The sequence below is a fragment of the Sapajus apella genome, unplaced genomic scaffold (genome assembly GCF_009761245.1).
Source record: "Sapajus apella isolate SASKATOON/1434 unplaced genomic scaffold, GSC_monkey_1.0 scaffold123, whole genome shotgun sequence".
Taxonomy (NCBI): Eukaryota; Metazoa; Chordata; class Mammalia; order Primates; family Cebidae; genus Sapajus; species Sapajus apella.
In genome coordinates this window covers 3,346,999-3,374,532 of record NW_022437063.1, presented here as the reverse complement: position 1 = coordinate 3,374,532, position 27,534 = coordinate 3,346,999, and the positions used below count along the sequence as shown (strand labels likewise).

Here is a 27,534-nt window from a genome sequence, read left to right as displayed (position 1 = left end):
CAGCCTCCCAAGGTGCTGGGATTACAGGCGTGAGCCGCTGTGCCCAGACTGTATTGCCTTTATTCTTACCCCAGTCTATGGGGTCAGTGACCATTTTCCTGAATGCTGTCAAAATGGCACCTAAAAATGTATAAATCCTAGCAAAAACTTAGACCTCAACCGTTGGGAGCCCAATCTTAGATCTTTCTAGGCAGAAGGCCTCTCAGAAGAATGCATGCCCTGGGTAGGGGCCACGGACTCGGAAGCAGGAAGGCCACTGGATGATTTTATGGCATCGAATAATCCCTTGGTGAGATGTGCCTTGGTTGCCCTCGGCACAGTCAAGGGAGGTTAATTGGCATTTGTTTGCCACAGCCCTTCATTGCTCTGTAAAGCTGCACCACAGCCGAGTGGCCCTTCCAGCCCTTCTGCCGCAGATATCTGTGGACATTTCACTTCCAGACTGGGATGTCCGAAGGTGGGCTTGAATGACAGCTGCCATCATTGTCACCATCAGGGAGATACACACAGCCCCCTTTGCTCGGTGTAAAGATGTGGTTGGTAAGAAATTTCAGTGTGGCTGAACAAGTCAGCGTGGACCGAGTTAAGAGAAACTGGGTCACTTTTAACATGAGAAGAGTGAATACTTCCCCATGCTTGGCAATGCCAGTGCGTAAAAATGGGAAGTGTTGACACAAACTTCCTGTGGACGAGAGGTTCCCGTGGACACTTGTTAATGCTCATGAGCCCTCAGGTGGTGGCATCAGTCTTCATGGGTGATTTCTATGGACAACATAATTTCCTTGCCTCTCCTGAATCTACAGTGGTGTCTGAACGTGAAAGAATGTCTAGAAAGTAATCTCTCAGGAACGCTGCATCAGGCCAACCATGTTAACTGCAGAGGACAGTTAACTGCAGAGGACAGTTAACCATGTTAACTGCAGATGTCCCTGGTAGTCTTGCTGGCCATGGGATGGGAGCTGAGGGCAAGGCTGCAGGCCTCTGGGTCACCTGTCCTTACACTCACCAGGTGTAAGTGTCCGGAAATAACAGGGAGGCAGCAGGAGGTGGAGAAAGTGCACCGTGACCGGGACCCAGCGGCCAGCAATGCCGGGCAGGCGCTACATCTGGAGGCTGATTTGCTGTTACAGCTTCAAACAGCTGAAGAGTAGAGGAGAACACAGGAACCTGCTTTGAAAGCTGCTCAGAGCCATGGCATCCATGGGGGATGAGCTGTGGGCACCTGGCACATTATCCTGTTGGCATCTGCTTTTTGAAAGGCCACACTGTTAATGAGGTACCAGCTGGTGAAGGTGGCCAGCTCTCCCTAGGCTCCAGGAAGCCCCCCACCAAAGGCCAGGCTGGCAGTCAAGCCAGCCTTAGCTGGGTGCACTGGGCTTGCTGGGTTGAAACAATGAATCCATTTTAAAACTGGAGTTCATTGAGACATTCTAAAGACAGGTGTGGCCACTGGATCAGAACCAAAAAACCTTCCGTCATGTATGTGGCTGGTAAGTATCAAATGTGCCTGGAGTCACAGTGGTTTGAAAATGCGACTTTGAGGGGAGAAGTGCTTGGAATCAAACACAGAGAGGCACAGGTGCAAGCTCGGAGGACTCAGATTTTTGGAAGTCACGGTTTCATCCAGGCTTGCTTTGATGCACGTTTCCTTCCACGTCTGGTCTGCATGGCCAGCAGGAAGAGACGAAGAGGAGAGGGCATGCTGGGGGCGGGTGTGGTCCCTGCAGGCTGGGACCATCGGCCGCTTCTCCTAAGCCCAGGTCATGCGCAATGTCAGTTTTATCAAACTGGGGCAGCACCTTTTGCAGGTGAGTATCTTCAAGCCTCCCTTTCAACAACCAAAGTTCCTTCCGGACGTCATATGAGCTGCCGCTCCACTGTGTGTCGGCAGGCTCAGGCGTGCGCACCCGAGGAGTCTGTGTCCCACCTGCCCTAACTACAGAGGCCGCAGTGCGGGTGGGTGCCTCAGCCCAGCACGGCCTTTCGCAGGACCCGCTGAGGTATTCGTTACATTATCCATTGCCGGGAAGTGGTTGCAAAGCTGTTGACTTTTCATGGTTTGGGATATCTTTCACTGTGCCTTGAGCCACTGCTCAGCCCTTGGGAGGCTGCCCTGTCCCTGGAAGCTCCAGACAATGAATGCTCCAGGCAGGTTTTTCCCTTGGGGCCTTAAATGGCCCAGTGTAAGAAATGCATCAGGGCAGCAGAAAGGTACATTTTCTGCTATTAAAATGCAAAACAAAACACAACTCTAAAACAGGCACAGCTCTCCTGGGCATCCTTGAATGCCGAGTTCTGGGTTTCTTTCTGCCCCACTTCACGTTGGTAATGTTCATATAGCAAACACACCCTTTAGGAAGATGCTTTATACTCTTGTCCTCAGAGCTGGAGGAAAGGTCAAGGCGAAACTGGCAAGCACGGTGGGAAGAAAGGCACCAGCAGCCGCCAGCCTGTAGTGCCCGTCCTGCTCCTGCCGCTGTAACTGGAAGCATCTTGTTTTGACAGTTCATCCAAACAGCCTTAGGCCTGCGCAGTCCCCTGGCCTCTGGAAGTGTGATGGGGACAGAATCCAGCGTGTGGGACACCCAACTGGAAGTGCCAGGCGGTGGGAAAGGAGGGATGCGCTGCCGGTCTCCCTTGGACAGTGGAGAGGCCTTTGTCTGCTCCCGAGCCACCGCCCACTGGCACACGAGAAGCACGTCTGGGAGGAGTCCCTCGCTGTCCCTTCACTCTGGTCGCGATAGACCAAGGCTGGTTGGTCTCTGAGGACTTTGGCACTTTTTGCTATTAAAAGTTGAGAAAATGAAGAACCATGTTTAAACAATGACTTTTGAAGAGTGGGTAAAGCTGGTGACTTCCTGCATTGGCTGCCAGAGGGGGTGGGTGCCACACATGCGCTCTGACACTCCTGGAATCTGTCCTGACATCTCTTTTGTACTTTTGGCTGATGTCTGTTGAAACCCAGCAAGCAAGAAACGCACTCCGTTAATAGTTCCCATTTGAATTGGTGCGTGATCAGCCTGTATGTGAGTATTGATGCCCTGAGAAATCTGTGATTAGATGACCCAGAATATTCTAGCATTGAGTGGCAATTAGTGGTTTTGTTGCTTAAAGAAATAGGAATGTGTGATTTGCTTTCCTGTCAACACAAGAGACCAATGTCGACTGACTTTCAGCCTGAGGTCACTGGTCTCCGTGCCAGCTTCATCAGAGATGTCCCTGATAGTCTTGCTGGCCTTAAGAAAACCAAATGCTCACCATTGCTGCTGAGCGCCCAGGAGCTAACGTAGAACCTGGCAGTCAGCTTACTGTTACCGCTGAAAGTTTGAGACAGGGAGGTATTTTAAACAGGTTTTTTGAACGTTTAAGCAAAACAATGATTTATCTGAAAACCTCGAGGCTCACTTTCCTGGGCCATGTCACCTTTAGTGGCATAGGGCACATCAGAGCGAGCAGTTGCAGGGTCATTGGAGACAACACAGGCTTGGCATTGGGCTCCAGCCCCTGGGTCTCATCAGCACAGAGGCTTCTCATTTTAGGAAAGAATATTGAAACGGATGCACCATGCCTCCCAAAGGCTAGCTTCTTTTTGAATTAGGATGGCCACTTAAGTGGTGGCATCTATGCAAACACTCTTATTTGCTTCTGATTCCTAAGACACTTGGGCAGACTGCCTGCTGCTGCTGCTGTTGCTGGCCAACAGGCCTTTTGATTGCATCTTTCTTTTTTGCCAGGGGTAGGGGTGGAATCTCACTCTGTCACCCAGGCTGGAATGCAGTGGTGAGATCACAGCTCACTGCAGCCTCAACCTCCTGGGCTCATGCAATCCTCCCACCTTAGCCTGCAGGGTAGCTGGGATTATAGGTGTATGCTACCACAATCAGCTAACTTTTAAATTTTGCATATACAGAAGAGGTCTTGTTATGTTACCCAGGCTGGTCTCGAACTCTTGGGCTCAAATGATCCTTCTGCTTTGGCCTCCCAAAGTGCTGGGATTCCATGTGTGAGCCACTGCGCCTGGCCTGATTGCAAAAACCAAAACAGGACTAAATGTGTGATTTTTTAAAAAAGGATGTCCTAATCCCAAGTTTCACTCACTTCTAGTGGAAGTCTCACACTGTGTACTTCCCGCTCTTGCATTTTCATACTGCTGGTCACGGGACCCTTATCATCCTAATCATTCTTAAAATAACAATGACCTCAGAAAAGCCAGATTTTCTAAAGGGGGGAAGCAGCAGCAACAATACATCCAGGTGCCCAGCTACTCCCTGGAGGCGGCAGTCCTGGCAGGCTCAGTCCAGATCTGAAAATTCTCAGCGGGACAATTTATCTACCAGGTGGACACAGACAGAAAGTGTTTCCAGGTCCATGACAAACTGCCATAGTCAAAGCTGCTTTCCCAACTGGACTGAGGTTGGTAAGTTGATTGCGAAGGCTAAAACAAATATTTTAGATGTTGAAAAAACTAGCTTATATACAAAGGAGACTTAATAACCTAAACCATTGTAAAAAATAACCAACTCTTGTGAAATCTGCCATTGGAAAAAAAACTTCCATTTGAAGAAGACCCTACCCCCTCTCTAGATCCACAGGGTGACCAGCTCCCACCCAGCCCAGCTATGAAGTCACGTGTGCCTCATCTCCGGTCGAGAGAGCATCTACTCTCACGAGAGTTAAACAATAAAGCATCATCTCTTTAAAAGCAACATAACAAAAGACATGGGAGCTGCCAAATGGGGCCCGGAGGAACGTTTACAAGTAAGGCATCAGTCTGTCCCTAAGAATACCACCATGCCTACAGACAGCCGGACTGGGTGGGTTCAGGTCAACAGGACGGAGCTGAGTGGAGCGGGAAGCCGGTGGGCTTCGGGAGATTGTCCTGTCCCGCTTACCGCAGGCGCTAGCTTACAGCAGTCCAGATGGGGGTCTTGAGACTCCATTTTCTGGGCTCTTCTACGCAAACCTGGAAATGGGCTTTTCCACATATTAGTTACAACCACGAAAACAGTGAACCAAAAACAAAGCAACAGCTGCATTTTGATAGCTTATCCAACAGTTCTTTAAAATCTTCCATCCTATGATTGAAAAGCAGCATGTTGTCTTTCTTTAGAGTCAGGAAACAGAAGTGAAGTCTTTGAAATAAATATTTTGCTGCTTTTTACATACCTCACCTTTGGATACGTCTAGACTTAAAGGATTATAAACGTCGTTAAAAGTGCTGATTAATTTTCAGAATTACAAACGAGCACAATGTCAAAAGGTGGGTGAATGGGAAGACAGGCCACGGATTTTGAGGATACCAGTTAACTAAATGGTAAATTACGAACGTGATCTAAAGAAATGTGCATCGATTAACATCAGGTGAGTTAAAATCAGACCACTGAGCATCATTCTCCTTAATTTTCCCAGTCCTGAGATTATTAGTCGCCTACCACCAGAATTTGAGTTCTGCGCTCTCAGAAGCACTGGTTAAAACAAAGACGTGGAATAATATGCCGGTTACCTACAGCTTAGACTGCCCAAGCTCTAAGGTTAAAGTGGTGGGTATCTGTGCAAAATCGTGCCGCTCCCTTCTCCCTTGTAGTGCTGTCAGCTTCGGAACTCCTGGAAAAGGTGTGGCTGATCTGAGGGACCTCAGTACATGTCCCTGTAAATCTCCTGCAGCAGTGGGTGCAGCGCGGCGTCCGACTCGGTCTTCTTGATGATCTGCACCAGCTGTGCATGCTCCGTGACCAGCTGCCGGAGGTCCGCCATTTTTTGAAGAAGTTTCGGGAAGAGAAAGCTATCGTCTGGGTGGTTGCTCTGCAGGTGGAGTCTGAGCACATGCACAATACCCTCCTGCATTTTTTCAATGTGTCCTACGTTTAGAAGGCCAGGGCGATCTAGTCTCGAGAGAAGAGAGAGACGTTTGAGTGTGATAATCACCTAGGAACTGCTTATCAGTTTCAGGAACCAGGCATGCCTATTCTGTGCGGCCGTTCTTAGAAAACACTGCGCTGCCTTTAGATATCGTCAGCTTGACTGGAAGACAGACTTGGGTTTTGACAAAGTCACTAGGCGAAGTAGGGACAGACAGGACCCGTACTCTTTCCTAAATATTCATACTACTAGGCTGCAATACTATCCTCAGTCCATCTTATGGGGTGGCCCTTTTACTTGGGACTTACCACCTGTCCTGGAAAAAAATTAGAGAGATCAGGAGGAATAGTACATTCTGGAGATGATACAACCACCAATTTTGCGTAATATGGGAAATGAAATTCTTTCTCTTGAGTCGAAACTGGATATTCAGCTTCAAGTGTTCCACCATATTTAAGGAATGTGATTATGTTGGAACTAGGTTTTGTGGGGCTGGGCGCGGTGGCTCACGCCTGTATTCCCAGCACTCTGGGAGGCTGAGGTGGGCGGATGGCCTGACATCAGGAGTTTGTGACCAGCCTGCCCAACGTGGTGAAACCCTGTCACTATTAAAAATACAAAAATTAGCCAGGCACTAGTCCCAGCTATGCCTGTCATCCTAGCTACTCGGGAGGCTGAGGCAGGAGAATCGCTTGAACCCAGGAGATGGAGGTTGCAGTGAGCCAAAGTTGCACCACTGCACTCCAGCCTGGGTGACAGGGGGGGACTTTATCTAAAAAAAAAAAAAAAAAAAAGAAAAAGAAAAAGAAAAAACTAGGTTTTGTGTTACAGATGCTTCTAAGTCAGGTGGAAAGAAAGTAGAGTGGGAAATGCACTGGGGTCAGGACTGGGGGCATACTGGCTGGAAAGGATGCTCAGGAGACCCTGGAGTGGGAGGAGACTGGGGCAGGTCTGAGACTTGGTGCAGGAAGTGCCAGCGTTCACACCAGATGACCTCCCTGGGGTGGCTGGTACTAACTAGACGTCCTGGGACAGTCTCAGAGCATGAGACCTGACTCTTGGTCCAGAAAATACTGCCGTGAGCCATGTCCAGCAGACAGTGCTCCCTTTGCAGACCCACTCATTGCTATGATTCTCACAATGTTGCTAGTGATGAGAACTTTAAAATCTTCATTGTTTTTGGTTGTAAATATAATTCTTAAGTTCTTTTAAAAACTCTTGTTTTCATATTGTTTTAGTGATGGGGTCTTGCTATGTTGCCCAGGCTGGACTGGAACTCGTGGGCTCAAGTAATACTCCTGTCTCAGCCTCCAGAGTGGCTGGGGCTGTGAATGTGAAGTCTCTAAAGAGAGTAATTATTGCCAGAGTAATTATTACAGTGGCTCATGCTTGTAATACCAGCACTTTGGGAGGCCGAGGTGGGTGGATCACTCTAAGGTCAGGAGTTCAAGACCAGCCTGTTCAACATGGTGAAACCCCGTCTCTACTAAAAATATAAAAATTAGCTGGGTGTGGTGGCACACGCCTGTAATCCCAGCTACTCAGGAGGCTGAGACAGGCGAATCACTAGAAGCCAGGAGGTGGAGGTTGCAGTCAGCCAAGATCGTGCCACTGCACTCCAGCCCAGGTGACACAGCGAGACTCTGTCTCAAAAAAAAAAAAAAAAAGGAATTTTTTGAGAAATAGAAAGAAATCCCCTCTCATAATTTTAATCCCACCATTAATAGGTTTAACATATATCTCACTGGACATTTTTCTATACACATAGGATTGATATAGGATTACAATTTCTTTTATAAAACTTTGATCATGCTACATATAAATAGTTCTGCAATTGCATTTATTGCAGAATGCTACATCTTGACCATTGGGGGCGTACTGGCTGGAAAGGACAAATTATGCATAGCTGCTTTGTCCTTGCACACTTTATGCCAGATCTCAAGGACTTCCCCCATCTGACTTGTGCCTAGCCAGACAGTAACAGGCGTGGCTGGTAGGGCTGAGTCAGCTTCATACCGAGAGTGAGTCAATCCCTGGGGTACAGTATGGCTGCGGGCAGTGTGGGAGACGGTCACCCCATCCGTCTCCACCAAGGCTGGGTAAGGTCAGCCGAGTTTACAGTAGGTGGATGACCTTCCTGGACCTGAGACGGGGTTATTTAAAGCAACATGACACTGAGCCAAAAATGCAGGGGCTGCAGAGCTGGCTTCCAGAGAGGACCAGCTCAGCCTTCCCCCGGATCTGCTTCCTCGGGCAAAGCAAACCTTGCAGTCACTGTCACTCGGCTACTGACGGGTATTATACTTGGCATTGGGAAATAGATTTTGCATCAACATAACCGATTGTGACAGAAACCATACTGACGTGTATGGCACTTCATACCACACTATCTATAATACAAACACAGCCACCTCGCTAGATCATATCTACAGGAATATCACAATTCTGTTTATCATATTAGACATAATTATAAACAAATGTGTGTGTGTATTTTTTTTTTTCTGAGACAGGGTCTTTCTTTGTCACCCAGGCTGGAGTGTGGTGGTATGACCTTGGCTCACTGTAACCTTTGTCTCCCAGGCTCAATTGATCCTCCCACCTCGGCCGCCCAAGTAGCTGGGACTACAGGCACATGCCACCATGCTTGGCTAATTTTGTATACTTTTTTGTAGAGATGGGGTCTTGCCATGTTGCCCAGGCTGGTCTCAAACTCCTGGGCTCCAGCGATCTACTCATCTTGGCTCCCAAAGTGCTGGGATTACAGGCCCATGTCCGACCTCTTTCTCTCTATATATTTGTGCAAAATACATAATTTTTTTTATAAAGAAGCAGGGTGTTGTTCTGTTGCCCAGGCTAGAGTGCAGTGGTACATTCATAGCACATTGCAACCTTGAATTCCTGGGCTCAAGGGATCCTTTTGCCTCAGTCTACCAAGTAGCTGGGACTATAGGCATATACCACCACACCCGGCTAATATTATAATTAAAATGTCACAACAATATAGGCCAGGCTCGGTGGCTCACGCCTGTAATCCCAGCACTTTGGGAGGCTGAGGAGGGAGGATCATGAGGTCAGGAGATCGAGACCATCCTGGCCATGGTGAAACCCTATCTCTACTAAAATACAAAAAATGAGCCAGGCATGGTGGCGTGTGCCTGTAGTCCCAGCTACTCAGGAGGCTGAGGCAGGGGAATGACTTGAACCTGAGAGGTGGAGGTTGCAGTGAGCCGAGATCATGCCACTGTACTCCAGCCTGGTGAAAGGGCAAGACTCTGTCTCAAAAAAAAAACAAAAAACAAAAAACAAAAAAAAAATATATATATACACACACACACACACACACACACACGCATACATTATATAATGTACTATAATATTATATATTATTTTGCCATAAGGTACTATAATATTATACAATACTGCTGTAATTCCCACTGAATTCTACTCAGTGGTGACTGGGGGTCAGACGTCTTCCCACCCTGTGAGTGTCCCCTCCACTGGAACAGATTAAGCTGCTACTGGATTTCCCACTGGAGCCTGTAAGTGACATGATACCAGCAGGTTAAATCAACCACTCACCTCCACAGCAAATGATGGCAGCCACGAAGAGGGAGATGTCGCTGTCATCCAGTTCCAGTGCATTGAACTTCATGGCAAAATCAAACTTGGGCTCCATGATATCACAGAACGGTTTCCTCAGGCTCTTCAGGAATTCACGAGTTATAAACCCATTTCCATATGCTACCAGCATCCCGTCTTTGTTCATCACAGAAGACAGCATTGCAAATATGGCCTCGTAAACGCCATATTTTAGCAGTGTCACTTGATCGTTCAGGTCCAAGTGTGCGAAGCCTGGGATGGCCTTGGCGAATTCCGTGAGCTCCGTGACGGTCTCCACCGACGTGCACTGGCAGCAGTGGAAGATGCGGACCTCCGCCTCCTTGTTCTGTATGCCGTTGGCCACCATCTTGGCCACCAGGGTCTTCTCAGCCATACACAGTGTCTCCATATCATGAATGACAAAAGGCTACAAAGAAGGACACCGAGGTAAGTCAGGTGATGTGGGATGAGCCGCACTCCTGACCATCAGTCACTAACGAGTGGCTCCTGTGTCCAAATCACCACGCTTGATGCCTTGGAGGACTCAGGATATCCACGGAACACAGTTCTTACTCAACTTCAAAACCAGTTGGGGAAAGTAAGACATTGACAGAGAACAAACAGTGTACATCGGTAAACTCATCATCATCATCATCGCCTGACATTGGGTGGATTTTGTTGCTAAGAAACTGAAGTACTGGGCCAGGCGTGGTGGCTCACACCTGTAATCCCAGCACTTTGGGAGGCTGAGGTGGGTGGATTACCTGAGGTCAAGACTTTGAGATCAGCCTGGCCAACATGCTGAAACCCCATCTCTACTAAAAATACAACAAACATTAGCCAGGCATGGTGTGTGCCTGTAGTCCCAGTACTCGGGGGACTGAGGAAAGAGAATTAATTGAACCCGAGGGGCAGAGGTTGCCGTGAGCTGGATCGTGCCACTGCACTCCAGCCTGGGTGACAGAGCAAGCCTCTGACTCCAAAAAAAAAAAAAAAAAAGAAAAGAAAAAAAGAAACTGAAGTACTGATTTTGGCAACAAAACTAACAAGAGGATATTAGGGAAGCACCTTTAATATTCTTAAATATTCTCTGAACTCCTAATGACTATTGCAAGAGGCTTAATTACAGTAATTCTTAATTTTACCAGCATATGAGCTTTAGAGGTAAACACCATCATTGAACACTGCTGAATGAATAAATTTGGCATGTAAATACGTACAACTCAGAAAGTTGGCATCTGTGTAGAAATCAGCAAACAAGCATGTTACACTCTTTAGGGATAAAGAGGAAGAGCCTCGGAGTGCTCTTGTTTCTCTCTGTGCAGGTCAGTGAACCTTCACTCCATGCTCCACATTCTGGAGCAAGTGCCAACTCCCTGCAGCCATGCCCTTCGTGCTGCCATGCCATCTGCATCTGAACCCAGGGGCCTGCCATTTCCTGGGTTCAGATGATCTCATGGAGGAAGAGGTGGTTGGCCATATTATTTGAAGCCAACATGCTCAGAAGGGTTTACATGTGTGGTAGGGCTGAGGAGAATGAGCACACACAGTGCTGTTGGCTGAAATTTACATCTGTGGGCAGAGCAGGAAAGTGACAGCATCCAAGAGCTCTCTCTGACTATAACGTGGTCTACGGCTCGTGCAAATACAGGTCAATAATGCAGTGGATTAAGGCGTTATTTCTTTTGCCTTTCTTTCTTTCTTTCTTTTTTTTTTTTTTGAGATGGAGTTTTGCTCTTGTTGCCCAGGCTGGAGTGCAATTGCACGATCTCGGCTCACCGCAACCTCCGCCACCTGGGTTCAGGCAATTCTCCTGCCTCAGCCTCCTGAGTAGCTGGGACTACAGGCACGCACCACCATGCCCAGCTAATGTTTTGTATTTTTAGTAGAGACGGGGTTTCACCATGTTGACCAGGATGGTCTCGATCTCTTGACCTCGTGATCCACCCGCCTCGGCCTCCCAAAGTGCTGGGATTACAGGCTTGAGCCACCGCGCCCGGCCAAATTTTGTATTTTTAGTAGAGAAGGGGTTTCACCATGTTGGTCAGGCCCGTGTCGAACTCCTGACCTCAGGTGATCCGCCTGCCTCAGCCTCCCAAAGTACTGGGATGACAGGGAAGAGCCACTGCGCCTGGCCTAAAGCGTTATTTCTAGTTGCTGCTGGAACATTGGAAACCAGAGTGCAGAAGCATCCCAGGGATTTAAAGAATGTCCCCTGCCAGTGGGCAAAGCTCAGTCACTGACTTCTGACCCACAGCATGAAGCGTTCCCTTTCTGGGCTCACAGCACACAACTGTCTTCAGGGCACCAGTGGATGTGCAGATAACAATCACACAGATTGTCTGGAATGTTTCAACAGAACCAGGGCTTGCAACATGGTGCTGGACAAAAAAACCCCAATTCTGCATCCGAGAAAAGGGGATATTTAAAAAATTACTCATGAATGAGTGAAAACATTCTGAATAGAACATTCAGAGTCAAGTTTCTATAGAATCTCAAGTCTGATTAATGAAGACTGAAAATGACCTCTCCAAAGACCTTAAATACAGTCCAGATGACCAGAGTTTGTTAAAGTGTGGAGTTAATTCTGCTTCACAGGAGGTTGAAGCTCAGATTTAAGGAATTAACATTTCTAGGAGGGACTAGATAAATATTTTTAAAGGATCGATGGCAGGATTTCCTCAATTCCAGAAAATAGACTGTCAGGCCACCGTCACTTTATTTAAATCACTAGATCTTTCTAAAGTTCATTCAGCAGAAATAAAGCTGTTAAATAATTTTTTTAAAAATCAGTTCTGTGGTTTAAAAAAGTTAAGAAATACTGAGTTAAATGACGTTGGGCATCCTCCAACCCCCGAGTCTTTACATGACAAATGTGTACTCTTCCAGAATGAGAATGAGGCTAGAATAAGCAGAGGTCCCTACGGTGTTTGATTACAGCATGCTTGGTGTTATTTTATTTTTTGGTAGAGGATCTCCTAGGACCAATGCAGGCCAGAGCAAAAATGCAAGTGTGGGACACCTTTTTTTTTTTTTTTCTTTTGAGGCAGAGTTTTGCTTTGTTGCCCAGGATGGAGTGCAGTGGTGTGATCTCAACTCACTGAAACCTCCACTTCCCAGGTTCAAGCGATTCTCCTACCTCAGCCTCCCAAGTAGCTGGGATTACAGGTGGCCGCTACCACTCCCAGTTAATTTTTGTATTTTTAGTAGAGATGGGGTTTCCCCATAGTGGGCTGGTCTTTAACTCCTGACCTCAGGTGACCCACCAGCCTCGGCTGTCCAAAGTGCTGGGATTACAGGTGTGAGCCACTGCACACTGTGGGACCCCTGTTAAAAGATCATTATGAATTGCAAGCAGGCAAAGCAGAGCGTGAACATCCAAGCCCAGAGCCTTTTTACGCTTGGGGTGTCGCGAAACACATGGGACATCCCTGAAGCCCACCCTGGACTAGTTTTATGGGGGTTGTACTCTCATAAATGAGGACTTAAGTGAAGTGGTAACAAAGATCTCATTTCATTTTTATAAAATTATCACTTTAGTTTTTGAAAGTGGGCCTCATTTAACAGGCAAAATTGTAATCCACTGAATTCAAAATGAGTGCTACCATGAAGAAAACAATGTTTATTAAAGCTAAAGAGAAATGGTGTGGTAAAACACACCTGCAAATTCGCCAAGCTTTATTGATAAGCATTCTTGGTAAGACCTTTTTTTTTGAGACAAAGTTTCGCTCATTACCCAGGCTGGAATGCAATGGTGCAATCTTGGTTTACTGCAACCTCCACCTCCCGTGTTCAAGCAATTCCCCTGCCTCAGCCTCCCAAGTAGCTGGGATTACAGGCATGTGCCACCGTACCCAGCTAATTTTGTATTTTTAGTAGAGGTGGGGTTTCTCCATGTTGGTCAGGCTGGTCTCAAACTCCCGACCTCAGGTGATCCGCCCACCTCAGCCTCCCCAAGTGCTGGGATTGCAGGCACGAGCCACTGCATCTGGCTGGTAAGACCATTTTTTAAAAATCTATGCAGCAGCTTATATTTAATTTTGGAATATGCCTTTTTTTTTTTTTTAGACGGAGTTTCGCTCTTGTTACCCAGGCTGGAGTGCAATGGCATGATCTCGGCTCACCGCAACCTCCGCCTCCTGGGTTCAAGCAATTCTCCTGCCTCAGCCTCCTGAGTAGCTGGGACTACAGGCGTGCGCCACCATGACCAGCTAATTTTTGTATTTTTAGTAGAGACGGGGTTTCACCATGTTGACCAGGATGGTCTCGATCTCTTGACCTCGTGATCCACCCGTCTCGGCCTCCCAAAGTGCTGGGATTAGAGGTGTGAGCCACCGCGCCCGGCCTGGAATATGCCTTTTATACTCAAGTTCGATTATGAATATATCTGACATGACAGGCAGTGATTTCAAATAAGCAAAATAAAGCACATTATAAAGATTTTAAACAGTGCGAGGCAGAAAGCTGTGTAAGATTTTCCCCAGTCACTCTGTGCCAAGAGCAGAATGCCCCCCTTGCTGCCACACTGTCATCCCTGCACACACTCATGTGACCTACAATGCTCAGTGACTCAATCACTCATGAGAATTCATCTCTGTTAGCAGCCGTCATCTTTTAGCAAAAAAGTAAAGGTTGGCCAAACGCTGTGGCTCATGCCTGTAATTCCAGCACTTTAGGAGGCCGAGACAGGTGGATCACCTGAGGTCAGGAGTGCGAGACCAGCCTGGCCAATATGGTGAAACCCTCTCTCTACTAAAAATAAAAATTAGCCGGGCCTAGTGGCAGACACCTGTAATCCCAGCTACTTGGGAGGCTGAGGCAGGAGAATGGCTTGAACCTGGGAGGGGGAGGTTGCAGTGAACCGAGATCATGCCAAGTCTAGAGTGAGACTTGGTCTTGAAAAAGAAATTAAATGTGGCTGGGCGCGGTGGCTCACGCCTGTAATCCCAGCACTTTGGGAGGCCGAGGCGGGTGGATCACGAGGTCAAGAGATCGAGACCATCCTGGTCAACATGGTGAAACCCCGTCTCTACTAAAAATACAAAACATTAGCTGGGCATGGTGGTGCATGCCTGTAATCCCAGCTACTCAGGAGGCTGAAGCAAGAGAATTGCCTGAACCCAGGAGGCGGAGGTTGCGGTGAGCCGAGATCGCGCCATTGCACTCCAGCCTGGGTAACAAGAGCGAAACTCCGTCTCAAAAAAAAAAAAAAAAGAATAATGTTGGAATTCCTCTTTCGACACTGGTCTTAAAAGCTGTGCTCAACGGCATGACAAAAATTAGTCTCCTTGCTTCACTTTTTTCTTTCTTTTTTCTTTCTTTTTTTTTTTTTGAGATGGGCTCTTGCTCTGTCACCCAGGCTGGAGTGCAGTGGCGCAATCACAGCCCACTGCGGTCTTGCCCCCCATCCTCCTGCCTCAACATCCTGAGTGGCTGGAACCACAGGCGCACGCCACCGTGCCCAGCTAACTTTTTGTAGGTGAGGTCTCACTATGTTGTTCAGGCGGGCCTTTTAAATTTTTTCATACAAGATATTTTAATCTGTTTAATCCCAACTTGCATGCCACAGAAGCTATAATGGACTCATGGTTTTGTCTAAAATTCAGTTATATTCTTAGAGGGTAAAATTTTCCACAGCCGAAGCTATGCAAAGACTCTAAAGATGATCCCTAACAATTTGGAGCAATCGGAGAATCTTTGACATAAACACGTGATACACCCAATTCCTACTTTCTTCATTTGAACGGAATACAAGTTCTTATATGTTTGTTAGCTTTAAAAGTAGCAGTACAACGTTATTATCACCTTATACTTAGAATTTCTTTTCTTTTTTCTTTTATGATTCAGTCTCTGTAAAGACTGCCAAAAACTGCCAAAGCCAACTATATTTCTAGTTGTCATGGCAGGGTATTGGGAAAAGTTTTCAATTAGCAATAATTACGCCTCAGCTAAACCTCACTGGCTACGATATTGCCACTGCGCAAAGCTGTATACTTAGAATTTCTAAAGTCAGGCCGGGCGCGGTGGCTCAAGCCTGTAATTCCAGCGCTTTGGGAGGCCGAGGTGGGTGGATCACGAGGTCAAGAGATCGAGACCATCCTGGTCAACATGGTGAAACCCCGTCTCTACTAAAAATACAAAAAATCAGCTGGGCATGGTGGCGCGTGCCTGTAATCCCAGCTACTCAGGAGTCTGAGACAGGAGAATTGCCTGAACCCAGGAGACGGAGGTTGCGGTGAGCTGAGATCGCGCCATTGCACTCCAGCCTGGGCAACAAGAGCGAAACTCCGTCTCAAAAAAAAAAAAAAAAAAAAAAAAAAAATTATATATAAGGCCCACATATTCACTGCTCAAGAATTGGTTGTTTAACTGAATACCTCACTCATTTTTTGGAAGGTGCAGTTCACTTCTCAAACCCACAGAAACTAAGCCTGAGCAAGAGTAGGAGTGTGTGAGACAGCATGCGTGTGCACATGTGTGCATATGTGTGAGCATATGTGTCTACATGTGAGTGTCGGTATGCACGTGAACATGTGTGCATGGGCGTGGGTACATGTGTGTGGGTGTGCGTGCATGTATGTATATATACATACGTGCAGTGTGTGGATGCATGGGTGTGAGCATATGTGTGAATGTGGATTTGTGTGTGGATGAGTGCATGTGTGTGAACATGCATGTGTGTATGTGTGTACACAGGTGTGGGCATACGTGTATCCATGTGCAGGTGCATGTGTGTTTATGTGTGGGGATGGCGGTACATCTATGTACATGTGTGGGTACATGTGTATATGTGGGTGGATACAGTGCATCCATGGATGTGAGTGTGGGTGCATGCATGTGAGCATGCATGTAGATGCATGTGCATGTGTGTACATGTGTGGATGGACATGTGTGTGTGGGTGCATGTGTATGTATGTGTATCCATGTGTGCATGAATGTGTAAGTGTGGGTGCATGTGTGTGTGTGTGTGTGCCCGTGTGCATGGATGTGTGTGTGTGGGTGCATATGCATGTGCATGTGGGGGGGGTGTGTACACGCGCATGCATGGATGTGTGAGTGTGGGTGCATGTGTGTGTGTGGTACATGTGTATGTATGTGCGTACCTATGTGTGCATGGATGTGTGAGTGTGGGTGCATGTGTGTGAGTGTGGGTGCATGTGTGAGCATGCATGTGTGTATGTGCATTTGCGCATGAGCATGCATGTTGGGGCTGAGCTCTTGGCTGCAGGGGAACGAGGAAACAGACATTACACGGAAGGCCCTGACTCTGTCCGAGCTCCTCAGGCTCATTTTCTGTTGCTTCCTCCAAAGTTTTCTCATGACATTCTCAGCCTGACAGGTCAGCATCTTATCTTTTAGACACTGTGGAAAAATCACCCATTTTCATTGCCTCCTCAGCCCCCAGCTCCGCTTCCATCCCTATCACCCTCCAATCAAGGGAGAGTGAGTTCCCCAGAGGCGCCCTGCCACATCGCCAAGATCCCTGACCATTTTCTGGCCCATGGTTCTGAAACCTCAGGGGCTCAAACAGTCCCAGTGTCCAGATGGACACATTCTCCATCCACCCCTTACTCCGTCCCTCAGCTAACCCACCTTTCCTCAAGCACCGGCTTCTACGCGGGTCCACACAGCGGCCTCCCCCTGCCCTCGCAGCCTCCTCTGCGCACCCTGGCCAGTTCCAGCCCCCGCTTGAGCCTCCTGGTTGATTCCAGGCCCCCACAATGCCCTCACTGGTTTCAGGCCCCCCAGCATTCTAGCAGTTCCAGCTCTGCCACAGGGCTTTGTGTCAACTGATCTGAAGGCCGTGAGTTGGTCTTCACAGAAGAAAGGCATTGGCTACCGCAAAGATCAGTTGAGTCCCCCACTTCTAGCCAACCAGAGGACTGCTTTAAAATAAAAATCCATCCCTCCCCTGTGCTTCCCCATCAAGGCTTTGGACATTTCAGGGTTGTTTTCACCCCAGTGGCCCCTGCAGGCAGGAGGCCAGCCTGCCTTCCCCAGCACATGGCCCACGTTCATTACGGTTCGCGTGAATCCATCAGTTTTCTGGCCTGGACAATTCACTGTGCTGTCTCTCATCCCCAAACAGAAATGAAGTCGGCCACCGGCCCTGAGGTCAGTGTGCCTTCCTGAGGCTCTGCAGGGTATGGCTGGGGCTGTGAGGTCACCCAGGCTGGAACCTGATGAAACGGGACTGGGTGTGGGCCGCTGGCCAGAGATCAAGGTAAGCGTTTCTGGGCCGATGCTTGGTCTCCCTGACAGATTTCTTGCCCACAGATGGGGCTGCTTTCTCAGTTGTATAAGGGACACAGGCTATGGTCATCCAGTACCCACCATGGCCACAAAACCAGAGCTCTGCCAAGAGATTCAGACAGTGTGGCCTGATGGCGGGTGTCCTGCCAACAGAGCTTTCCCAGGCTAAGCAGAGAGGGTGTCCTGCACTGGAAGAAGCCATCTCTGGAAAGCCTGTCATCAGGCTAGGCAGGAAGGAGGGGGCCGGGCCTCCCATGTCCCGCGTGCAGTGCAGACAAGGACATGGGGTGGGGCACACCCCTGGCTTGGAGCAGACAGTGTGAGCAAACATAAACAGTGACATGATGGTTGCAGGTTGCCTTGAAAACTGGTGCCTGTGGTGCTCTGGCTTGGGGGTGTGTGGGTAGAAGCAGGCAACTCTCGGAAGAGTGCACTGAATTCTCTTTTTCTACAGAAAATCGAATTGTGAACCCCAATCCTAGACTATTCATCTTTCCTTCCTTCCTCCCCTCCCCTCCCCTCCCCTCCCTTCCCCTCCTCTCCCCTCCCCTTTCCTTTCCTTTTTCCTTTCCTTTCCTTCTCTCTTTCTCTCTCTCTTTTTGACAGAATCTTGCTCTGTCACCCAGGCTGGAGTGCAGTGATGTGATCTCAGCTCACTGCAACCTCCGCCTCCCAGGTTCAAGCAACTCTCATGTCTCAGCCTCCCAAGTAGCTGGGATTACAGGAACCCGCCACTACATCTGGCTAATTTTTGTATTTTTAGTAGAGACAGGGTTTCACCATATTGGCCAGGCTGGTCTCCAACTCCTGGCCTCAGGTGATCCACCTGCCTCCAAAAGTGCTGGGATTACAGGCTTGAGCCACTGCAGCTGGCCTATTATTTATTTAAGGCCAAAATGCAAACAGATTCCTGCCTGCGACTTACTGTGTGTGATCGTCAGCTGAGGGTGATGCAGCTCCTAAAGCTTGGGGGTCTCCAAGGGGAGGTGCGGGAGGACTCCAGGAGTCCCATTTGCACCCATTGGGGGCGGGAGGCAGGTTGTTAGGAGGAAAGGAACTTAATGCTGCTTTGAATTTTTTTTTAGAGAGTCTCGCTCTGTCGCCCAGGCTGGAGTGCAGTGGTGCAATCATGATTCTCTGCAGCCTTGAACTCCCGGCCTCAAGCCATCCTCCTGCCTCAACTTCCCAAATTGGGGGGACTACAGGCACACGCCACCATGCCTGGCTAACGTTTCTACTTTTTGTAGAGACGGGGTCTTGCCGTGTCGCCCAGGCTGGTCTTGAGCTCCTGGGCTCAAGCCATGCTCCCATCTCAGCTTCCCGAGTAGCTGGGACCTCAGGCACATGCCACCATGCTCAGCTAGCTTTAAAAAAAATCATTTTTTGTGGAGACAAGGTCTCCTTGTGTGGCCTGGTCTTGAACTCTTGGATTGCCTCAAGTGATCCTCTGCCTCAGCCCCCTAAAGTGCTGGGATTACAGTGTGAGCCACTGCACCCAGCCTGCTTTCAATTCTTAAATCAAGGGAGAAATACAAACTGTCAAACAAAAGTTTCAGTCATCCCAATTTGGGGCTTACTAATCATCTCCAGGATAGAGACTCAAAGCTAAAAGTTACCTTTTCTTTTGCTCGTGATCCAGGAAGGGTCTAACTGGGACAGACCTCTGGGGCTGCCTAGCGTGGGTGTCTGCTGGAACCTTCTAAAATGTCTCAGCCTATTTAATTGGAGAATTCACTGAAGAATTAAAAGACTCAGTAAAAAAAGAGGTTTGGTTTGTTCATGAAAGTAAGTAGCTTGTGAAATGCTTTATTTTCCTATGACTAAAATTCCACCTTGTAATTCCTAATAAGGATTGCTTCAAGCTATTCATTAGTACAAATTAAACCTGTTTCACCATGCTCATGGGAAAATGGTAAACTATCTTCATTCACCAACTGAGGGCTGGCTGCTCTTGAAGGGAGCTCTGAGATTGTTCTGTAATGGAGACAAAGGCTTATTTCACTGTTGGGGAAGGGGCAGAAGGACTTAGGCCAGACAGGCGGCGGAGTGGAGGGTGAGCCATGAGGGGCAACTTAGTTGCCTCTGAAAAGGTCCAGAGCTATCTTAAAAGACAAAGTTTCTGTAAGAACTGGTTTTTTCTTTCTTTCTTTCTGAGATAGAGCCTCACTCTTTCACCTAGGCTGGAGCACAATGGTGCAGTCTCAGCTCACTGCAACTTCTGCCTCCCGGGTTCAATCAATTCTCCTGCTTCAGCCTCCCAAGTAGCTGGGATTACAGGTGCCTGCCACCACGCCCAGCTAATTTTTGTATTTTTAGTAGAGATGGGGTTTCACTGATTGGCCAGGCTGGTCTTAGACTCCTGACCTCATGATCCACCCACCTCAGCCTCCCAAAGTGCTAGGATTACAAGTGTGAGTCACTGTGTCAGGTCCCACCCCCTCTTTTTTTTGAGACAGAGTCTTACTCTGTTGCCCAGGCTAGAGTGCAGTGGTGCAATCTCAGTTCACTGCAGCCTCTGCCTCCCAGGTTCAAGCGATTCTCCTGCTCAGCCTCCTGAGTAGCTGGGATTACAGGTGCCCACCACCACACCCGCTAATTTTTTGTGTTTTTAGTAGAGACAGGGTTTCACCATGTTGGCCAGGGTGGTCTCAAACTCCTGACCTCAAGTGATCCATTCACCTTGGCCTTCCAAAGTGCCGGGATTACAGGTGTGAGCCACCGTGCCCAGCCACAAGTGGCGCTTTCTAAGCCCTGAGATGTCATTGCCTTTTCACTGAAGGTAGAAAAGGAATGTAAGCATGTTTGTCTGAGAGGGAGGGAGTGGCTTTAGGAAAAAGGATCAAGAGCGCATTCTGAGTGGGAAATGAGCAGTTTCATTTGCTGGCCTTATGATATGGTTCGGCTCTGTGTCCCCACGCAAATCTCATGGTGAATTGTAATCCCCAGTACTGGAGGTGGGGCCTGGGGAGGGATTGGCTCTTGTGGGTGAGCCTTCATGAATGGTTTAGCACCAATCCTCTTGGTGCTATTCTAGTGATAGAGTTCCCACAAGATCAGGTCGGTTCAAAGTGTGCAGCACCGCCCGCCTCTTGTTTCTGCTCCCACCATTTAAGACACCTGCTCCCCCTTGGCCTTCTGTTATGAGTCAAAGCTCCATGGGGCCTCCCCAGAAGCAGAAGCTTCCTGTACAGCCTGTGGGCCATGAGCCAATTAAATGTCTTTTCTTTGTAAGTTACCCAGTCTCAGGTGTTTCTTTACAGCTGTGTGAGAACAGACTAATGTCCCTTAAAATAGGAATTTATTTTATTTTATTTGAGATAGGGTGTCGATCTGTCACCCAGGCTGGAGTGCAGTGGCATGATCTCAGCTCACTGCAACCTCTGCCTCCTGGGTTGAAGCAATTCTCATGCCCCAACCACCCAAGTAACTGGGATTACAGGTGTGTGCCACCATGCTGGCTAATTTTTGTATTTTTAGTAGAGATGGGGTTTCTCCATGTTGGCCAGGCTGGTCTCAAACTTCTGGACTTAAGTGATCTGCCCACCTTGGCTTCCCCAGAGTGCTAGGATTACAGGCGTGAGCAACCTCGCCTGGCCGGATTTTTTTTTTTTTAATGCACTTAATGCTGGGTGCCATGGCTCATGCCTATAATCCCTGTGCTTTGGGAGGCTGAGGTGGGAAGATCACTTGAGTACAGAAGTTTGAGACCAGCCTGGAAAACACTGAGATCTCACTCTACCAACAAACAAACAAACAAAATAGCCAGGTGTGGTGGTGCACACCTGTAGTCCCAGCTCCTTGGGAGGCGGAGGCAGGAAGATTGCTTGAGCCCAGGAGTTCAAGGTTGCAGTGAGCTGTGATTGCACCACTGCATTCCAGCCTGGGTGACAGAGAAAGACCCTATCTCCATTTAAGAAAAAATGCATTTAAGAAATCACCTTAGTACTTGGTAAGCTATTAAATGGTTTGTTTTAAGTGTATTAATTACATAGCCAGGATAATAACGTGGTTGCTAAGAGCTTTGAGATGGCTCCAAGCAAGAAGATAGGCGTTGTTAAGCTACAGCTTAGAGTCTCAGAATGACTACTTCCGTCTTCACTGTCCTTTGCTTAACTGTGGGATAAATATCATTTTCTCAACATTCAACACATGTGTCCTTAATCGTCCTCTACGACCCTGGTTCCACGTTGCCAACAGAACACAGAGCGGCCGCAAACACCTACTGGGTTGTTACTGGCCTTTCCTGCCAGGATGAGCCGGGCTTTGACCTTGTTCATGTTGAAGTTCTTCAAGTAGGCCTCGTAGATTCTCTTGGCCAGATATTTGAGATCTGCGGTTTCAGAATCTTCTATGTCATGATCGCAGGTAAGAATTTCTGCTTTCAGTTTTGCTTTTTCAGATCTTGGCATTCGTCCAAAACGAATCGCTAGGGTTTGGAGGGGGAAATACGGGCGTGAGCAGTGAGGTCACGGCTGTGCTGACGGGGCTGGGCGAGGGGCTTCCCCAGGACTTAAACCGGGAATGAAAACTCACAGGCAGTTCAAACCCATCCTTGATTACCATTCAGCTTTCTACTATGGAGAGATGAAAAACTCAAACTCCGAATACTGTAGGCTTTTAAACATGTGCAGGGTGAAGGTGACACCGTCATTCATCTCGTTAGCAGGGTGCACGCCACCATCAGGCATCATCAACGTTTGAGTTAAGGAGGTGAATGGGGCTTCCGGATGAGTTTATATAATAACTGCTTCTTTTTCCAGAAGGTAGACATGCAACTGTCACAAACGACTTACTTTACAGTTGCATCCACGTCACAATTAGCATGTTCTGAAACTACGATATGACTGGCTAGAAGGAAATGCATACTGCGGTGGGTGTTTGAGGTGGCAGCCCCTTCCTACGGATGAGGCGAACATTCTGTCATTTTGGTCACTTCCAGTTAGTTTTTCTATTCTGTATCAAAGTCTTACCATTTGAAGTTTCTAACAGTGAGTCCAATGCACCACTGAATCTCAGCTATTTGAGACCTTCTTTTTTCTTTGAGACAGAGTCTCATTCTGTTGCCCAGGCTGGAATGCAGTGGCACAATCTCAGCTCACTGCAACCTCCCAGATTCAAGCGATTCTCCTGTCTCAGCCTCCCAAGTAGCTGGGATTACAGGTGTGCACCACCACGCACAGCTAATTTTTGTATTTTTAGTTGAGATGGGGTTTTTGTCATGCTGGCCAGGCTGGCCTCAAACTCCTGACCTCTAGTAACAGCCTGCCTCCGCCTCCCAGACTGCTGGGATTACAGGCATGAGCCACTGTGCCTGGGAGACTTTTAGTTTCTCAGGCCACTCTGATTACAAAATGACTTGGGTGTGAAATGTTGAAGCACATTCATTTATAGCTTGGTCTGTTCCCTTTGAACAAGGAAGGGGAACCGAGGAACGGACTGGGGACATGTGCGGGGCCAGCTTACCTACCGTTGTGTGACATCCCGACGGAAAGGCACTTGTGAAAGCGACAATACTGGCACTTGTTCCTGTTCTTTTTCTGGATCTTGCAGGTGCGGTCACACCTGTCATACACCAGCTTGAGTCGAATCGTTCGCCGAAAGAAGCCCTGTGAGGGGAATACACGGATTTAAAGACACAGGCCCCTGAGAAGCCAGTGCCCTTGCTTCACTCACCTTTTTTGCTGTTCATTTATTGTTTCTTTTTAAATGAATGAAATTTAGAGAAATAGTCCTTCTAGGCAAGGCATGGTGGTCACGCCTGTAATCCCAGCACTTTGGGAGGCTGAGGCGAGTAGATCACCAGAGATCAGGAGTCCAAGACAAGCCTGGCCAACATGGTGAAACCCCATCTCCACTAAAAATACAAAAATTAGCCGGGCATGGTGGCGCAGGTCTGTAATCCCAGCTCCTCTGGAGGCGGAGGCACAAGAATTGCTTGAACCTTGAAGGTAGAGGTTGCAGTGAGCTGAGATTGCACCACTGCACTCCAGCCCTGGGAACAGAGTGAGACTCCACCTCGGAAAAAAAAAAAAAAAAAAGATAAATAGTTCTAAAAAGTCTGAAATGATTGGTGCAAATATAGAATTTTAAACATCATTGCATTTAATGTGAAAAACAATAAAATGAGGCACCATTCATAGTCATTTCAAAATGACCTCATCTGACTTGGGCAAACACAATTGTAGTTTTCCAGAGTTGGTCGGCTGTTACAATGTATATAAATGTAACTATCCCCAGGTTACGACATTTCCGTATTTGTGACTAAAGACTTTCTAGGAATTTTTGTAAGAGCATATTAACTCCCTCAAAGACAAACAGTACAATAAAAGGAAGCCAGCTATTTGTAAACAATTTCCTTGCTTTGTAACAGTGTCTTAAAGGCTACCCAGCAAGAAACAATGTTACTAGATAGTCCATAAAAACAAAACTAAATGAGTAATTAATCACAGCCCTAAGGAAAAGGCTACTTTACAAGGAGCTTTTTATTCTTTCTTTTTTTTTTTTTTTTTGAGACGGAGTCTCGCTCTTGTTACCCAGGCTGGAGTGCAATGGCGCGATCTCGGCTCACCGCAACCTCCGCCTCCTGGGTTCAGGCAATTCTCCTGCCTCAGCCTCCTGAGTAGCTGGGATTACAGGCACGTGCCACCATGCCCAGCTAATGTTTTGTATTTTTAGTGGAGACGGGGTTTCACCATGTTGACCAGGATGGTCTCGATCTGTTGACCTCGTGATCCACCCGCCTCGGCCTCCCAAAGTGCTGGGATTACAGGCTTGAGCCACCGCGCCCGGCCTCTTTCTTTTTTTTTTTTTAAGACAGAGTCTCGCATTGTTGCCTGGGCTGGAGTGCAGTGGCATAATCTCGGCTCACTGCAAACTCCGCCTCCCAGGTTCAAGTGATTCTCCTGCCTCAGCCTCCTGAGTAGCTGGGATTACAGGTGCCTGCCACCACGCCTGGCTAATATTTTGTATTTTTAGTAGAGACAGGGTTTCACCATGTTGGCCAGGCTGGTCTCGAATGCCTGACCTCGTGATCCACCAGCCTAGCCTCCCAAAGTTCTGCGATTACAGGCGTGATCTGCCATGCCAGGCTATAAGGAGCTTTTTCAAAGGTACATGGCTGCAAAACTTGTGGAGCAGTTCGTTTTTGCTTCGGGTTCTTTTTCCTCTGTTTTTAAGTCATTCTTCTATATTTTTGCCACAGTGGGTCTGCTTGGCCCATGGGAGAGGGACAGCAGTGGGCTGGGGAATGTGGGAGGCAGGCTGATGTCTCCATGATGTCCTTACCTAAGCTTAGCACAATGGGGAGGCTAAGGAACACATGGGATTAGAATGGGAAGGGTGGAGGGAGAAGGTTCTAGATGGCAGAATGCCACGATGTCCTGGCCATGAGGTTCTCCCTGTAGCCCAGGCCTCCCAGGCCAGGCCTGGCTTGGGGCAGAATGCTGGTGTTCCAAGATCTTAGATTGTGCCAGAAAGGCGCTGGCATCTTCCGAGTTAGTGAACACCTGCAGCACGTGCCGTGAGAAGGGATTTCTTATTCAAAGCAAATAATCAGATGATGATTTCCTACATGTCATGTACATAAGGCACCAGATTTGAGAGCATGTCTTTGTAATCCTAAAGAAACGCTGCAGGGGCTCTCCTCGTCACCACGCTGGCAAACATGGAAGGACCACCAGTCCACTGGCAGCATGTGGGACAACAGGGCCGCCTTCATGCACTCCTGGCCTGGGTCACATCTGTTTAGGGCAGGCTGAGCCAGCATGAAGATACACAGGGGGTTCCTATGGCTGGAATCAGGTGGAGAAGCCACTGATGTGCAGGAAGGAACAGCCGGGGGGCAGGAACAGTCAGTCTCTGGTTCTAGTCCCCGCTGCTGGGCACTGTGGGACCCTGAGAAAGATACTCTGTGTCTCTGATGGCCAATTCCTCCGGCAGGAGCATGAGAACACCCGCCCTACTTGGCTTTCAGGAAGGGTCTAGAGATCAATGGTAAAGGCTCTCTGTCTTGTATTCAAATGAAGTCATCATTCTTAATGTGGCTTGTTTTCTTTTTTCTGAGACAGCTTCATTCTTGTTGCCCTGGCTGGAGTGCAATGGTGTGAAATTGGCTCACTGCAACCTCTGCCTCCCAGGTTCAAGTGATTCTCCTGTCTCAGACTCCCAAGTATCTGAGATTATAGGCATCTGCCACCACACCCTGTTAATTTTTATATTTTTGGTAGAGACAGGGTTTTGTCATGTTGGCCAGGCTGGACTTGAACTTCTGACCTCAGGTGATCTGCCTGCCTCAGTCTCCCAAAGTTCTGGGATTACAGGTGTGAGCCACTGCGCCTGGCCCAATGTGGTTTATTTTATTTTAAAGAACACACTTCTGTAAGTATTTACAAAGCACAGAAGAACCATTTGTCCTAGACTCTCTAAAGCAGTGGGCTCCAACCTTTTTGGCACCAGGGACTGGTTTCATGGAAGGCAATTTTTCCACAGATGTGGCGGTAGGGGAGGGGTGGTTTTGGGATAAAACTGTTCCACCTCAGCTCATCAGGCACTAGATTCTCACAAGGGGCATACAAGCTAGGTCCCTCAAATCCGCAATTCACAATAGGGCTCATGCTCTCAGGGGTTCTGTGTTCTAAAGAGAGAGGCTAATCTATCACTGAGGTCAGTTTCTTTCTTTCCTTTTTCTTTTTTTCTTTTTCCTTTTTGAGACAAAGTCTCAATCTTGTTACCCAGGCTGGACTGCAGTGGCATAATCTCAGCTCACTGCAACTTCTGCCTACCGGGTTCAAGCGATTCTCCTGCCCCGGCCTTCTGAGTAGCTGGGATTACAGGTGCCTGCCACCACACCTGGCTAATTTTTTTGGTACTTTTAGACTGGGTTTCACCATGTTGGCCAGGCTGTTCTCAAACTCCTGATCTCAGATGATCTACCTTCCTTGGCCTCCCAAAGTGCTGGAAATACAGGCATGAGCCATGGTGCCTGGCCTGAGGTCACTTTCTTATCTGGGACTTTCTGAGATCACTCAGTAATGACTGCCATTTGCTATAAAAGTAACCACAAGTGTTTGATGGTGGCAGCCATTGGGCCCTGTTCCAGGTCCCCTTTACCTTGCAGCCTTCACAGGCGTGGACTCCGTAATGGTAGCCCGAGGCTTTGTCCCCGCAGATTCTACATTCGATGTTCAGTGCTCCACTGGGAGACTCGTCCACACTGCCAGGGACCACAGGGCAAGTCACCGAGGAGGGGCTTGAAGCTGGTGAAAGTGTGTCTGGGGAAAAAAAGGAGAGACAGATGAATAGTCCAGGCATTACTCTCCTGTGTCTGAACAGGGTCTATGAGGATGTAATTTCGCACGAGGCCTCTAGTGCTGAGGCATGAGCCAGTTGGCAGAACATCCACTCACGGCTGGGCCTGCGTTTATGCACAGTAAGTGTGCATCAACCACACTTACTGCAATTTGACAAAACTCAGTCTCTTCTTGGGTACAAGTGTCACACCAGGGCTCTTTGGCTAGACTGTGTGGTTAAGACCAAAGGTGACCACAAAGATGCATGCTGAGTTATTGGGATTGGCTGCCTCTAGGTCACACCCTCTTGCACTCCTACAACTGCCATTGTGCTGTGCTTCCAAAGCCAGCCTGCTCTCTCTCACTGCTGCTAATTTGACCCCAAGCTTGGACCAGCAGGTCTCTGATCACACATCCCCTGACCCGCCCGCCTCTGATCACACATCTCGGGACCCACGCGCCTCTGATCACACATCCCCCCACCCGTTCGCCTCTGATCACACATCCCCCGACCCGCGCGCCTCTGATCACACAT

The 27,534-nt window shown here is 48.2% G+C and overlaps 1 protein-coding gene and 1 non-coding gene across 5 annotated transcripts in view; both read right to left on the bottom strand.

The window, feature by feature from the left end:
• Positions 1-2,785: 2,785 nt before the first annotated feature.
• PPARA (peroxisome proliferator activated receptor alpha) overlaps positions 2,786-27,534 on the bottom strand; it is an 88,065-nt gene continuing 63,316 nt past the window's right edge. For all 4 annotated transcript variants that reach the window (XM_032261471.1, XM_032261470.1, XM_032261469.1 and 1 more), the window contains 5 exons: positions 26,821-26,981; positions 23,180-23,318; positions 21,936-22,138; positions 9,439-9,886; positions 2,786-5,882 (listed from right to left, as the gene is read on the bottom strand). In XM_032261471.1, coding sequence (XP_032117362.1) covers positions 5,635-5,882; positions 9,439-9,886; positions 21,936-22,138; positions 23,180-23,318; positions 26,821-26,981 — 1,199 coding nt within the window. In that variant the 3' untranslated portion in view covers positions 2,786-5,634. The remainder of the gene's footprint in view (positions 5,883-9,438; positions 9,887-21,935; positions 22,139-23,179; positions 23,319-26,820; positions 26,982-27,534) is intronic.
• LOC116538928 lies at positions 15,307-15,447 on the bottom strand. Its single transcript, XR_004263848.1, has one exon. It is a non-coding gene; the product is annotated as a U4 spliceosomal RNA (small nuclear RNA).